Source organism: Megachile rotundata, chromosome 4 (genome assembly GCF_050947335.1).
Source record: "Megachile rotundata isolate GNS110a chromosome 4, iyMegRotu1, whole genome shotgun sequence".
In the NCBI taxonomy this organism is placed as follows: domain Eukaryota; kingdom Metazoa; phylum Arthropoda; class Insecta; order Hymenoptera; family Megachilidae; genus Megachile; species Megachile rotundata.
The window spans coordinates 6,547,109-6,560,745 of record NC_134986.1 but is presented as its reverse complement, the minus strand read 5'-3'; the positions used below and the strand labels follow the sequence as shown (position 1 = coordinate 6,560,745).

The 13,637-nt window shown below is 34.0% G+C and overlaps 1 protein-coding gene across 9 annotated transcripts in view; it reads left to right on the top strand.

The window, feature by feature from the left end:
• LOC105663855 (semaphorin-1A-like) overlaps positions 1-13,637 on the top strand; it is a 488,866-nt gene that overhangs the window by 418,633 nt on the left and 56,596 nt on the right. For all 9 annotated transcript variants that reach the window (XM_076530709.1, XM_076530708.1, XM_076530714.1 and 6 more), the window contains 3 exons: positions 9,313-9,417; positions 12,677-12,765; positions 12,949-13,090. In XM_076530709.1, the coding sequence (XP_076386824.1) occupies positions 9,313-9,417; positions 12,677-12,765; positions 12,949-13,090 (336 nt within the window). The remainder of the gene's footprint in view (positions 1-9,312; positions 9,418-12,676; positions 12,766-12,948; positions 13,091-13,637) is intronic.

The window sequence follows — 13,637 nt, the reverse complement described above, 5'->3', positions numbered from 1 at the left end:
ACGATGACTACTTTGCACTGAGAGTTTGACTATAGAGTTTTACAACAGAATTTGACGAGCTGAAAATTTTAGTGTACAAGTTGAGTATGAGAATAAAATACATTTAGAGTTGAACACATTTAATGGTCTGAACATGCTGAAAGTTTAAAGAGCTGAAAATTGGTTATTTTAAGAATTCGATGCGTTGAGAATTAGAAATGTTAAGACTTGAAGCTAGGAACTCCACACGTCGAACACTCAAGACGTTAGAAATTTGACACGTTGTAAATCCTCTGAGCTGAAAATCCAACGTGTTGTGAATTCAACGCATTGAAAATTTAATGTACCGTGAATTACGGGTGTTTGAAATTTAACGAGCTTAGAATTTGACCAGCCGAGAATTCAACATATTGAAGATCAGTTAACTATGACACAACATGGGATGAGATGAGTGGATGAGTCTTGTTGAACGAATTTGGTCAATTACATCAATCTTGTTGGTTGATGTATTATATAGTCGAACTGTGTTGAGTTCGGGCTGCTAATTTCGAATCTGGGATGTGATTTCGACCCTTTGGAGAGATATTCCAATGCAAAATTAGAGAGAAATTGCTTCGTGATTATCAGAGACGCTGTAACGTTAACGGTGCAACACGCGATATCGAACGTAGTATTTGGTGATGATGTGGGTATATAGGTATCAACGCTCAATTAATTGAAGTTCTCAGTTTTACTGTTTTCTTGGTAATTGCATTTCTGTGATTCTAAATTTTTTAATTTATAAATTGTCAAATTTTCAGAGTTGCAAATTTTGAGATAAACAAAAATTCTGAGATTTAAAAATCATTTAATTTCAGCCTTCTCTTCGACTGAATTTAAAAAATTCTTAATTCTTTTAAATTCATAAATCTCTAATCTACTAAACTCTCAGATCAGCAAATTATTAAATTTCAAACTTCACAAATTCTCAGTTCTTTTAAACTCCAAAATCTCCAAATTTCTAAACTTTTAAATTAGAAAATTATTAAGTTTGAAACGTTCAGAACTCTGAGTTCTCTTAAACTTCTGAACTTTCACGTTAGCAAATTATTAAATTACAAACTTTTCAAATTCTCAATTCTTTTAAGACTCCTAAATCTGCAAATTTCAAAATTTGCAGTTTACCAAATTCTTAAATTTCAATGTTCTCAATTTTGTAATTTCTTAATTTCCTAAAGTGTCATTCTTCCATTCCTCCAACTTTCTAAATACTACTGCACAATATCTAACAATATAAAGACAATATAACAAGTGATAATTGATAAACTAACAAGAATGCAAAGTATATACAAAAATCATTTAAATACAAATTGTACAAATTATCATAGATTAAATTTACAAAATATTGAACAAAAGTATTACCGTTTATCGCCGAACAGTACAACGTTAGGAAATATAATTGATTTTTCGAATGTAATTTCAGACAAGTTAATAATGAATATTCGGGCCTCGCCCAAGCAATGTTCGCAACACGCTCGGGCCTTTCTGATTTTCCCCGAATACTACCCTTATCTACCGTAGCGGCTTTACTCCTAGACCAGCCTAAAGGTCCAGGGGAATAACCAAGTGGTTCTCCGTTCACTGTCCCTCACTACCGGAGACGTTCGACATCTCTCTGTCAGGGTCATACCGGCCTCAGGGCGATACATACAGTACCTCCCCTAACCGTGGCTTCAACGGCCCCAGGTTCGCCGAAGCGCCCCTGTGCACGCAAGGAGATCGCCAGCTAAGCATCGCTCCTCAGAAATTTACAAATTTTATCTCGCTCGCTCTTTCTTCGCTCTCCGTTACAAATAAACTTATCGCTACCTTCGCAATGACAATACAATCGCACAGAATTCGCAACATAACGAATAACCATGGTTATTTTACATTCAGAACATACGTAACTCAAACTCACTCAATTTCACTTAAATCTAAATAAAACTAAATAATTCTTCAGAGAGTATTTAACAACAATTGTCTAGTATACTGTGAGCTTGCCCTGTAAACATACACCCTATCCACAAGTAACATCACTCAACCCAATTTATGGAGTACTTAAATAGTAACTAGTGCTAGCAGAGTTAGGTAGCAGAGTCTGTGACCGTCTAGTGGAAGTCTGGTCATTCCTGGCTTCCGGTTTTGCCCGGATAACCCCGTGGCGGATAGAAAACATTAAACGCGATTCTAAAGGAAAATTCCTCGGATCCATGACGAAGTTACGTAGCTGCAATGCCGTCGAAACTTTGAAACTTGCGAAGGGGTACAGTTTACATCAGTAAACCTCTAACAATTTTAATTGCAACAGTCCGGCTTGCGAGGAGAACCCTAAGGGTTTAACCTCGGCGAAATTCAATTTTGCTGTCAAGCTTGCTCACCTCTTGGATCGAGTTACTTTTGCATAAGCAACTTTCTTGTGTCCTAGGCAATTTAACAAATAATTAAGAATGCAGCTGGAACATTCGGAATTCTGTACTCGAAATGACTGCTTTGTGAGACTGCTTACTTCTCGCGGTGAAATTGGATAATGTGAACTGGTATGCGTGGCATTTACGAGTTCCTGAGAAGGGTTAAGGGAAACTTTTGAGGGACTGTTTTTTCTTTTATGGGTGGAATGGAACGAAGTGAAAGGTATAAAAGTTGTGAACTTTTTTAAATTTCAAATTAGGGAAATTAACACATTTTTAAGTATACGAATTACTAAATATTCATAATTGGTAATTCTCAAATTGTATTGCTTTTAAATTTTTAATTTCCAAAATTCTGAGTTTGCAGATTCCCAAACCAAACATATAAATTTTAAAATTCTGTCGTTACTAAATTTTCAGATTTGTCGATTTGAGAATTCAAACTTGATATTTCTATACTGCCAAATTACGAATTTTTCAATTACCAAATTGTCAAATTATAAAGTTTTTCCCATGTCAAATTATATTGAAATTTTCCCACTTAAAAATGGTTGAAAGTCCATTTAAACAACGTTAGAAAATAATACACGTAACTTGTAGATAACACGTTAGTTCGTCACGAGAGAACTGTTTGTTTGATAGCCGGTATTATTACTTGCAACGAGTTTCACTAATTTATGCTAAACGAACGTTGTCCTTATCGTTAGCAGTAAATAATGCGTGTCTCGACGAGAGAGCTATGCTTTCAGATTCGTAACAATTCGCTCGCGTTGCAATCTGATCTTTGAATGTGTTTGCTGATTATTAGACACGTAATAAATATTATAAGCACGCTTATTTTTTCCGTTACGCTGAAACGGACGTGGTATTTTTGTCAGTGATTGCAAGGTGACTGGTTATGTGCATGATAAATGTGCTTCCTTCATGGTTTTCCGGCCTCCATTTTCGAAATCAGCTATTTTTTCCTGTTTATTTGGGAATTTAACTTTCTGACTGCAAAATACTTATACATATACACATTTATATGCTCATCTTTAAATATTTATTAACTCTTAGCAAGGTTGTCTTCTCTGTCTTTCTTTTAGACATTATTTAAGAAAATTAAATAGACATGTATGTACGGTTTTACTGAAACAACACTATTTTCCATAAGATTTTACAAAGTTATTTGCGTGTCTAGTATTTCTTAAGAGCGTGATATTTTGCAGAACATTCACCTCGTGAAGTACCTGACAGTATATCTCGTGAACCCTTTCGTGCTAGCCATTTTCACGGTTACGAAATTACTAGAAAATACTAGCTAAAGCAAAACTGCGGTAGGTGCAACAGACGGATAGTACCACAACTAATGGTAAGGAGAAAAAACCCGATGCGCATAAAAATGAAAAACTAACGCGGCTTAATAAAAATTCAAGCGAAAACGTAAATGTACGTGGGCCGTCTCAGGAAGTCAGAATGGAAAAACGTAAATTTACGTGGACTGCCCGTTAAGTGTTACGGAGAACGTAGATCATGTTGGTAGAATATAGTAACGAGACTGTACCTCTTATCTATTCTCTACTATTCTACTAATTTCGCGTTGTTGTAGTTTTAGTTGGTCGATATCGACAAGCGTTGGTTGATAACACGATTATGGGGGGGTGTTATCGTTATCATGGTATTTATTCGATTTTATTAATTGTAGGTGTAGATTTAATGGAATGTATTAGTACTATATGCTTTTCATTGTAGTTAGTATGTACATCACAGACATAAACATGTATGCGACCTTTTATGTTCATTATTGCATATGTAGGGACATATGTATGACCTCGTATGTTCAGTAGTATACATACACTCTGTATACATACACCGAGTGTACTGTTTTCTACCACATTTCTCATTTTGCTAAACTAAGATAGCTTATTTTATACTTATGTTAAGAAATTAATATGGAAATCTCGAATCTTAAACATCTTAAAATTTCAAAGTCTCAGAATCTCATTTTCGAAGACAGTAACTTTTCCGAACTAAAATAAAACTGTCTACATAAAAAATTTGTATATTCTACTATTTACCGCGATCTATGTCGCCATTTAAATTTCACGAATCTCGGCTCCTAAACTTCGCCTTAAATATTTCACCCGCAGTGTACATTTCCGCAATTAATATTCGATTGCCTAATTTTAGTCCAAGCATTCTTGTACATATTTCGCAACTTTGGTACACGATTGCCCCAGTTTATAATGCACGATTCTCTTTTATAAAATTGTACACAAATAATTAAATCTGAAAATAGAGAAGATCATTTTGAATTGTTTAAGCTTCTGGCTAGTGTCACAAATGACGTCAATTGTTTACGCGTTAGATACCTAAGCATGTTTGTTGTATCACAGACAACGTATCGGTTTGTACATTAATAAGACAAACGTGTTCACGAATGCGTCGGCCATGTGGAATATTTCAGTGAAGTCTAACAAAGGAGAAATATGCGGAAGTACAATGCGGTTGCATCGTATGTTGCATATCGATACATTGCGTGAAAGTCGTGTCACGACTGGGCACATAGTGTTCAACATAGATTCTTTCCTCGTCGAATATATTATACATACTTATTCTGCTTGTAATTCCTAGCTTACAAGGTTTCACGAAAGATCAGTCGTGTTATCATAATACTACATATTGGATTTGTTATCCAGTTCGACGTGACTGGACAGTACAGTTCAAATCTGTGGCGGGAAAATTCAAATTATGACGGTCAGATATACTATGGTGGTAAAATTAAAATCTGGTGGGATAATTCAAATTATGAGAGTCAAATTATATATACTACGACGGTAAAATTAAAATGCGGGGTAAATTGTTATGGTGGTAAAATTCGAATAGCCTGTGGCGGTAAAATTCAAATCTTTGAAGCGAAGAGTGAAATCTCGCGGTAAAATTCAAATCTGCTAGGACGGTAAAATTCAAATAATATATTAAATTTATACTGAATATATTAATATACTAAATTCGTACTATATGTATAAATATAATACATATGTTAACATACTAAATTTATAAATGTACTATAAATGTATAGTAAATATGCAAACGTATTAGTGTAATAAAAAATAATATAAAAATATATATGTTTGTAATTTATAAATGTATAGTAAATATATAAATGTGCTAAATAAATATACTTTCATACCAAATATATCAACACACCAAACTTGTCCTGAACAATATTAACTTTCTACATTTATAATAATTATAATATAGTACTAAATTAAAATAAATACTATAGTTTATTCTAAATTTACATTGAACATATAAATATAATATAGTTACACAAAATTTTCAGAAAACATGTTACTGTAAATTTGTACAAAATATGCTAATTAAATTTCTCCTAAAAAAAGAGAGAGACAATTTTGGGTAAGCCGTTATCAGAAATTGTCAAGATAGTAACACAGATTAATCCTAATTAGTCGTAGTCGTATGCAGCGTCGTCTTAAAAATAAAAAAAGTGTGTAAAGACTCGGTGTTCTACTGTTCCCTTACAAATAGCCTAATTTTAATAATTAGGCTATGCATGAAAACAGCTGTTCTGGAAAGTTTCCGCTTGGCGGACTCGTTCTTTTTACGAAAAATACAGGCACGACGTGTCCTCGAACTGAAAGTTTTACGGCAGCCCATTTCAAATGACTCTTTCCACAGTTTTTGGAATTCTTCGAGCGGAAACGAGCGATTGTTGCTCGTGAATAACTTCGTTAGCACGAAAATCTTACTTAGTTTTTAACTAATATCCAAGTCTGCTTTACACGCTATTACTGAAAGCAATTTCGTTAAAAAATTAAGGCAATTTCCGTGAACTTTCAAGTGCATGTTACAGGGATTTTGCATATGGAGAACGAAGCTGTGGCGAACCTTTTTAAAACGATCGCGATATTTTGTAGGGTTGCTTGAGGAATATTGATATGATGGTAGAGGGTGGAAATTATGCATTTAATGTGTGAAGTGGTGGAATTGGGGTATTTGATATTTGGGAATTTCAGTATTTGGAAATTTCAAGGTTGTTTTATTTGGGAATTTCAATATTCGGAAATTTGAGAATTTGGAAATTTTTTAATTTAGGAATTTGAGAATTTTGGAAGTTTGAAAAATTGGCGGTGCCAAGATTAAAGAATTGAAATTTTGGAAATTTGAGAATTTAGAAGCTTGGTGGTTCCAAGATTGAAAAATTGAAATTTTGAGAATTTGGAAATCTGGAAATTTGAAAATTTGAGAATTTAAACATTTTGAAATTTGGGAATTTAAGAATTTTGGAAATTTGGAGATTTCAAGATTGAAAAATGTAAATTTTGAGAATTTAGAATTTTGGAAATTTGAAAAATCGAGAATTTGAACATTTTGAAATTTAAGAATTTTAGAAGTTTGGAGGTTTCAAGATTATAAAATTGAAATTTTGACAATTTGAAAATTTGAAAATTTAAAAATTTTTGAAATTTGGGTATTTGGAAATTTGAAGATTTGGAAGTTTGTAAGTTTCAACATCAAAAAATGGGCATTTTGAGAATTTAGAAATTTGCTATTTTAGAAATTTGGAAATATGAGAAATTAAAAATTTGGAAATTTAAAAATTTTGAAAGTTGGAAATTTAGAAAATTCTTAAATTTGAAAATGCAAAAGCTTATGAATCCAACTATAACATCTTCTAATAACCAAAAATTGTCTTCTTCTCATAAATTACCACCTCTAAAAAACTCTATCCTAATTTTTTTTCGATTCACAAAAGAAAGAGTATATATTATAAACTAGAAGAATACATATTGAAGACAACAAAAATCATACTGATTAAAAGGTTAGGTTCAAAAATGAGATGCATATCACAGGTAATATTCAACCGTGCCAATCAAGCCTGTTAATTACCATATTCAATTTCTGCCTGATACCGGACAATGAATATAAAAACCGTAACACGACGTAGTAATTTCAGCTTTGCGTACGCTCTCGCCATAATTAATTAGATCCGTCAGCCTGGGACCTAATTGAAAATCTAATTTCCTTTAACTAGAAGTACAACATCGTTAAGCGAGGTGTCAGTGAACAGCAAACAACCTGCAACAACAGTGAAAGTATCGGCAAATGCCAGAAACCTAAGAGCTCCGCGTCGTTCTTGACACTTTAATTAATATATACGAGGCGGACGAAGCCACGCATATTTCGAGATAGAGAAACAGGAAGAAAAGGAAATCCTTGTAATACTACTATGTTATGTACTACTAACTGCGTGCTGAACAAAACATTTCTGATAAATGAATCCTCTGCTCGTAAAAAGGGTACTGTTCGAACTTGCTTCTGCTGCGAAGTCTACAGATATATTATATTGTGTCTTGTTCAAACATACTGGTGATTTAGCGCGTTTATGTTTGACGCGTTGATTGTTTAATGCATTGTAAAATTTACTTGTAAATTGTTCAAAGCAATATTATTTTTCACGTTGATTATTTCACGCATTGTCAATTTTACACTCAATGCGACTTTAAACTCTACACGTTGATTATTCAATGATTGCAAATTTCATGCGCTGACAAATATAACGCGTTGACCAATCGATAAGTTTTTTAATTTGACGCGTTGAAAATTTATTGCCCGGTCAATTCGATGCGTTGATAATTCATTGCGCTGAAAATTTGACACGTTAATAATTTATTGCGCTGGAAATTTGACGCGTTGATAATTTGTTGCGCTGTCAATTCGATGCGTTGATAATTTATTGCGCTGAAAATTTGACGCGTTGTTCATTTGTTGCGCTGTCAATTCGATGCGTTGATCATTTATTGCGCTGAAAATTTGACGCGTTGATCATTTGTTGCGCTGTCAATTCGATGCGTTGCTAATTTGTTGCGCTGTCAATTCGATGCGTTGACAATTTATTGCGCTGAAAATTTGACGCGTTGATAATTTGTTGCGCTGTCAATTCAATGCGTTGATAATTTGTTGCGCTGCCAATTCGATGCGTTGATAATTTATTGCGCTGAAAATTTGACGCGTTGATAATTTATTGCGGTGTCAATTCAATGCGTTGATAATTTATTGCGCTGAAAATTTGACGCGTTGATAATTTATTGCGGTGTCAAATCGATGCGTTGATAATTTGTTGCGCTGAAAATTTGACGCGTTGATAATTTGTTGCGCCGTCAATTCAAGGTGTTGATAATTTGTTGCGCCGTCAATTTGACGCATTGAAAATTTATTGCGCTGTCAATTTGACGCGCTGAAACTTTAGTGCGCTGTCAGTTTGGCGTGTCGGTAATTTAGTGCACTTATAATACACCACACTGTTTATCTTAAGTTTCCTGAAGAATTCTCTTCATCTTTCTTATAAGAATGTAGTAATTACTACGTACTTAATTTGACTACTTATGATTTCTTATTCGGTGTAAATACACATGCAATCTACTAATGACCGCTTTACAATATCCAAATCAGAACTTGTACATCTACGATCTAATCAGCAAATTATTTAATTCAATATCCGAAGCAAAACAAATTTTCCTAAAATTTCATTATCAACATATGGTGTAACCTATTACATATTTTCGTTCCTAACTGACATACGATTTCCATTCCTCATCCCCTATTTCGGAACATAAATTCCTGTCATGTACCATGATGAGCGACTACAATCGCTCATAGTACCCAGCGATCACTTCGTGACGAGCGATTATAGTCGTCCACAGTAGCGAAAGGGGGTTAAAGGCGAATGTATAATTACGCGAGATAGTATTTCGAAAAAGGAGAAGCGTGTAATAATAAGATTTTAATGTATGATCGTCGGCACGGTGAAGCGGGCTAATGACATGACAGAACATCGAAAATTAAGAGGCAAATTTTGGAATTAGGAGTTACTGACACGAAGCTTTTATGCATGTTTCAGAGGGACAGCTGTACGCCGCGACTGTGGCCGACTTTTCTGGCGGAGAGCCGCTGATTCACAGAGAGAAAATCCGCACTGAGCGCTCGGATTTAAATCAACTAAACGGTAATGGAATTTGAATTAATTACGTTATGCTACACATATTAACCTCTTAGAAACAACTATAGTGACTTTCGCGACCATCTGTACAACGGTCCACTATGGTGGCTCTCGAGAATATTCAATACGAGTTACAATTTGTACAATTAAAGATAGCTAAATTTAAAGTATGTCTAACATTTCAAGTTTTGTTATTTATTTTAATATCACGACGGTGATTGGTTACCTCTGACTGACGCGACTGTCGAAAAAATCATAGGTTAAGGGGATAATAAATGTTTCACCTCTTAGGCACGACGCGCCACTATAGTGGCTTTCGCGGATACCATCTGTTCGACGGTCCACTATAGTGGCTTTCGCGAATGTCATCGTAGATTACATAGCGCCATGGCTCACTCTACTGACTCGCTCACCGTTTCAATTGAATATCGTTTTCATATGTTTCGATTCGCACTTTTTGCCTTCACCACGTTTCATAAGAGTGGTGACAAATCCCACAAAAGTACATTACATGTAAATAAAAGGTACCAAGTAGTTTAGGCACCGTGTGCACCTCTTTGCACTAATACACGATATTAGAAACATTTAAAAATTACATATTTTGTGAGTTTTCGAAAAAAGTAAATTATCAAAGTTAAAGTATATCATGTCTTTGGGAAAAATAATTTAATCATGAGAAACTTCGATCCAATGTACTCTCTTTGAGAACAGCATTGTCACACATTGTAGTTTGCGTGATTCGATCTCTGCAGAGAAGCAACGTGAAGTTCAGCCGTGCCTAAGAGGTTAATATCTCGATCTGAGCAACTCAATGTCTCTGCTACAGTTATTTCTTATTGTCGGCGACTGTTTACTTGAACTCTCATCGATTTATTGGTTTCTAACGTAAATTCGTTCGGTTAAACTTAATGCGTATTCTTCGTTTGACGGGAGTTACGATAAATAGTATTGACAGGTTTAAATTAAATTCTGATGACTTCATTATTATTGCAGTCCATATTTCAACGGGTGAAATAAAGAATACTTGAAGGAGAAATATGAAAAGATAAATTTTCAGTTGTTAATATTGATTATAGTACTATTGAATTTTAGGGATTTTTCGAGATGGGTTGAAAATTTATAGAGAAATTTATAGAGAAGAATTTAGGGAGATAACTAAGTGGATCTAGAAATTTAGGAACTTAAAAATTTAAGAATGTGGAAATTTGTGAATTTAAATATTTGAAAATCTACAAATTTAAAAATTCCAAATTTAAAATTTGCAAATTTTAAAAGTTAAACATTTTAAAATGTAGAAATATATAAATTTTACTGTTTATTCACTTTTGAATTCCCTGAAATAAATAGTAATTGTGTATGTGAGTGTATTACACATACACAATATTTGCAGAGGGTCAATTGTAACGTAGATAAATGTGTTTTAATTTTGAAATATTAATAAAAGAGAGATACGATCTGTATTTGATTGTAACAAGTAGAAAATTGTATCAAACTAGGTATTCGATTTAAATTCATTTTCCGTTTGATCGAAACATTTGATATTTATTTAATCGACATTTTAATGGAAACTCGCCGCGTCGACACAATTCAGCAAATTTCCATTCTGTTGTTGAACGGTTATATCTCTCCATCATAACCACGTACACGTGTATCCCTGCAAAATTCACCAAAAAGTGGTTTTATTTATTTATTGCATTTAATATACGTTGTTCGTGCTGTATGGTAGATGATGCGGAACGATGTAAGGAAGCGTTGTATAAATTACGCGAAATCACGAAGCATGGAAAATGTGATATTTCATCACATGAAAATTTCAGGAAATAACAATTATGGTATATCAATTTAAAGATTAAAACTTGGTTAAAATATTACATAAATGACCCTACAATATTTTTAGTTTTAAATTGCTGGTAATTAATTGTAAGTAATACTGTTATTGTAGTATAGTAACTAGTTTTAGAACATGAAAATTCTACGACAATTTCATGACATAAAAGTATTGCAAAATGACGCTTATTGTATAACAATTTAAAGCTTAAAGCTTGATGAAAAGCAGTACATAAATGCCCCATTAATATTCTTAATACAAAATGTTCTGTGTTCAGAAGCAACCAATACTCTTATATCAAGTAAGTTGTTTTAGAACGTAAATTTTCTACGAAAATTTCATGACATAAAAGTATCGCGAAATGGCACTTATGGTACACCAATTTTAAGCTTAAAGCTTAACGAAAAGCACTACACAAATGCCCCATTAATATTCTTAATACAAAATGTTCGGTGTTCATATGTAACCAATACTGTTATACAATATCAAATATCCAATTTGGGGACAGAGAAGGTCCACAGTGATTTTATGACATAAAAGTATTAGATAATTGCACTTATGATATATCAATTTAAAGCTTAAAGCCTAATAAAGAATACTACATAAATGCCCCAATAATATTCTTAAAATAAAATTATTGATAATTATTTATAATATATACTATCATTTTTTTGTGTCAAATGTTCACTTTGGGAGCCTAAACAATATAATATAATTTCATGACAGTGCCGCCAAATTGATACTTGTTATATAAATTTGAAGTTTAAAACTTGTTGAAAATGTTATTTTAATCGCCCAACTAACATTCTTCATATAATGTAGTCAGTTCTCTATTGAAACAGTGAATCAACCAATTTACATTATTGTTGCTACGCAATGTGATGCGCTACAATTGACAACCATTCATTTTGTGTTAAAATGATCAATGAATCCTTTATGCAGTCCCTTTCTATGGTTCTTTAGCTTTAAATTGATGTAATATAAGTGCCATTCTGTAATACTTTTATGTCATGAAAAATCATCTGAACCTCACGTTACAAAATCAGTTATTGCACTGTGACAACTTGTTACTTAATTAAGCTTCAGTTACACGTAATAATATAAAATTTTCAATGAATCCCTTATGTAGTTGTTTTTCATTGTCCTTGACCTTTATATTGATGTAGCATAAGCACCATTCTGTGATACTTTTATGTCATGAAATCTTAGACTTTGAGTTTCATTATCAGTCATTTGATGTATTATGACAACTCGGCACTTAATCAAGCTTCGATTATACATAACAGTAAACGAATATCAACGAATCTCTTACACAGTTATTTTCCATTGTCCTTAACCTTGAAATTGATACAGCATAAGTGCCATTATCTAATACTTCTACGTCATGAAATCGCCTCAGCCATTCTAACAATTCTAATAATTCTATTTCTGTTACAGGTCCAAATTTCGTCAGCTCATTCGCCTACGAAGAATACGTCTTCTTCTTCTACCGCGAAACAGCGGTAGAATACATGAACTGTGGCAAGGCAAGTATCTAACTAACAAAAGCCTTCATACAAACAGTCCTCTCCACTCAATTTTCACGCATCGTAAAATTTCTGCCCTCCTCTCGCGTCGTGCCGGTGACACAATGGAACAAGACGTTCACCAGCAAAGAAAAAGAGGATCGAATGATAGGATCGTTGAAGATCTTGTCGTTTGTGTTTTAGGCGGTGTACTCGCGAGTGGGTAGAGTGTGCCAGCACGACAAGGGCGGACCTCATGCGTTCAGCGACAGATGGACGAGCTTCCTGAAAGCGAGGCTCAACTGTTCTGTGCCCGGCGAATACCCTTTCTATTTCAATGAAATACGTGAGTATTCCTGCATGTACACATCCTATGTACACGTGTGTTGGTCGCTCGTAAGTTCGCCAGGGCTATATGACGTTTGCCAGGGTTCCCGTTCGAGTGCACTTCTCTTTTGGTCCTTGTACCGGACAGGGAAGGGGTCGTACTCGGACTACCTTGCACGATTCGCCTTGGGGTACACTACTGGTCAACATTTTTCGAAACCCCACTTAATATCGCTGTAATTGACAATTTCATTCTGAAACCACATACCCGAAAACATTATATTCAAAATCATAAATTCAAAAATTTTCAAACTTCATGTTCTGAAATAACTACAATCTCCTACATTTGCAATTTCAATTCTTGCACCATTGACGGCAATATAGCGAGATTATCGATGTCAGTTGGTGCGAACGAGGGCACTCATGCAGGCCACTGTACAATTGCCCATCATTGTTCTAGATTCGATGTTTCGTATCGAGAATATTTCTGTCTCTATAAGTGGTTTGATTAGAAGCAATTGATTGGTTTTAACAGCCGTATCGTGACGTGCAATTATGACTTAACG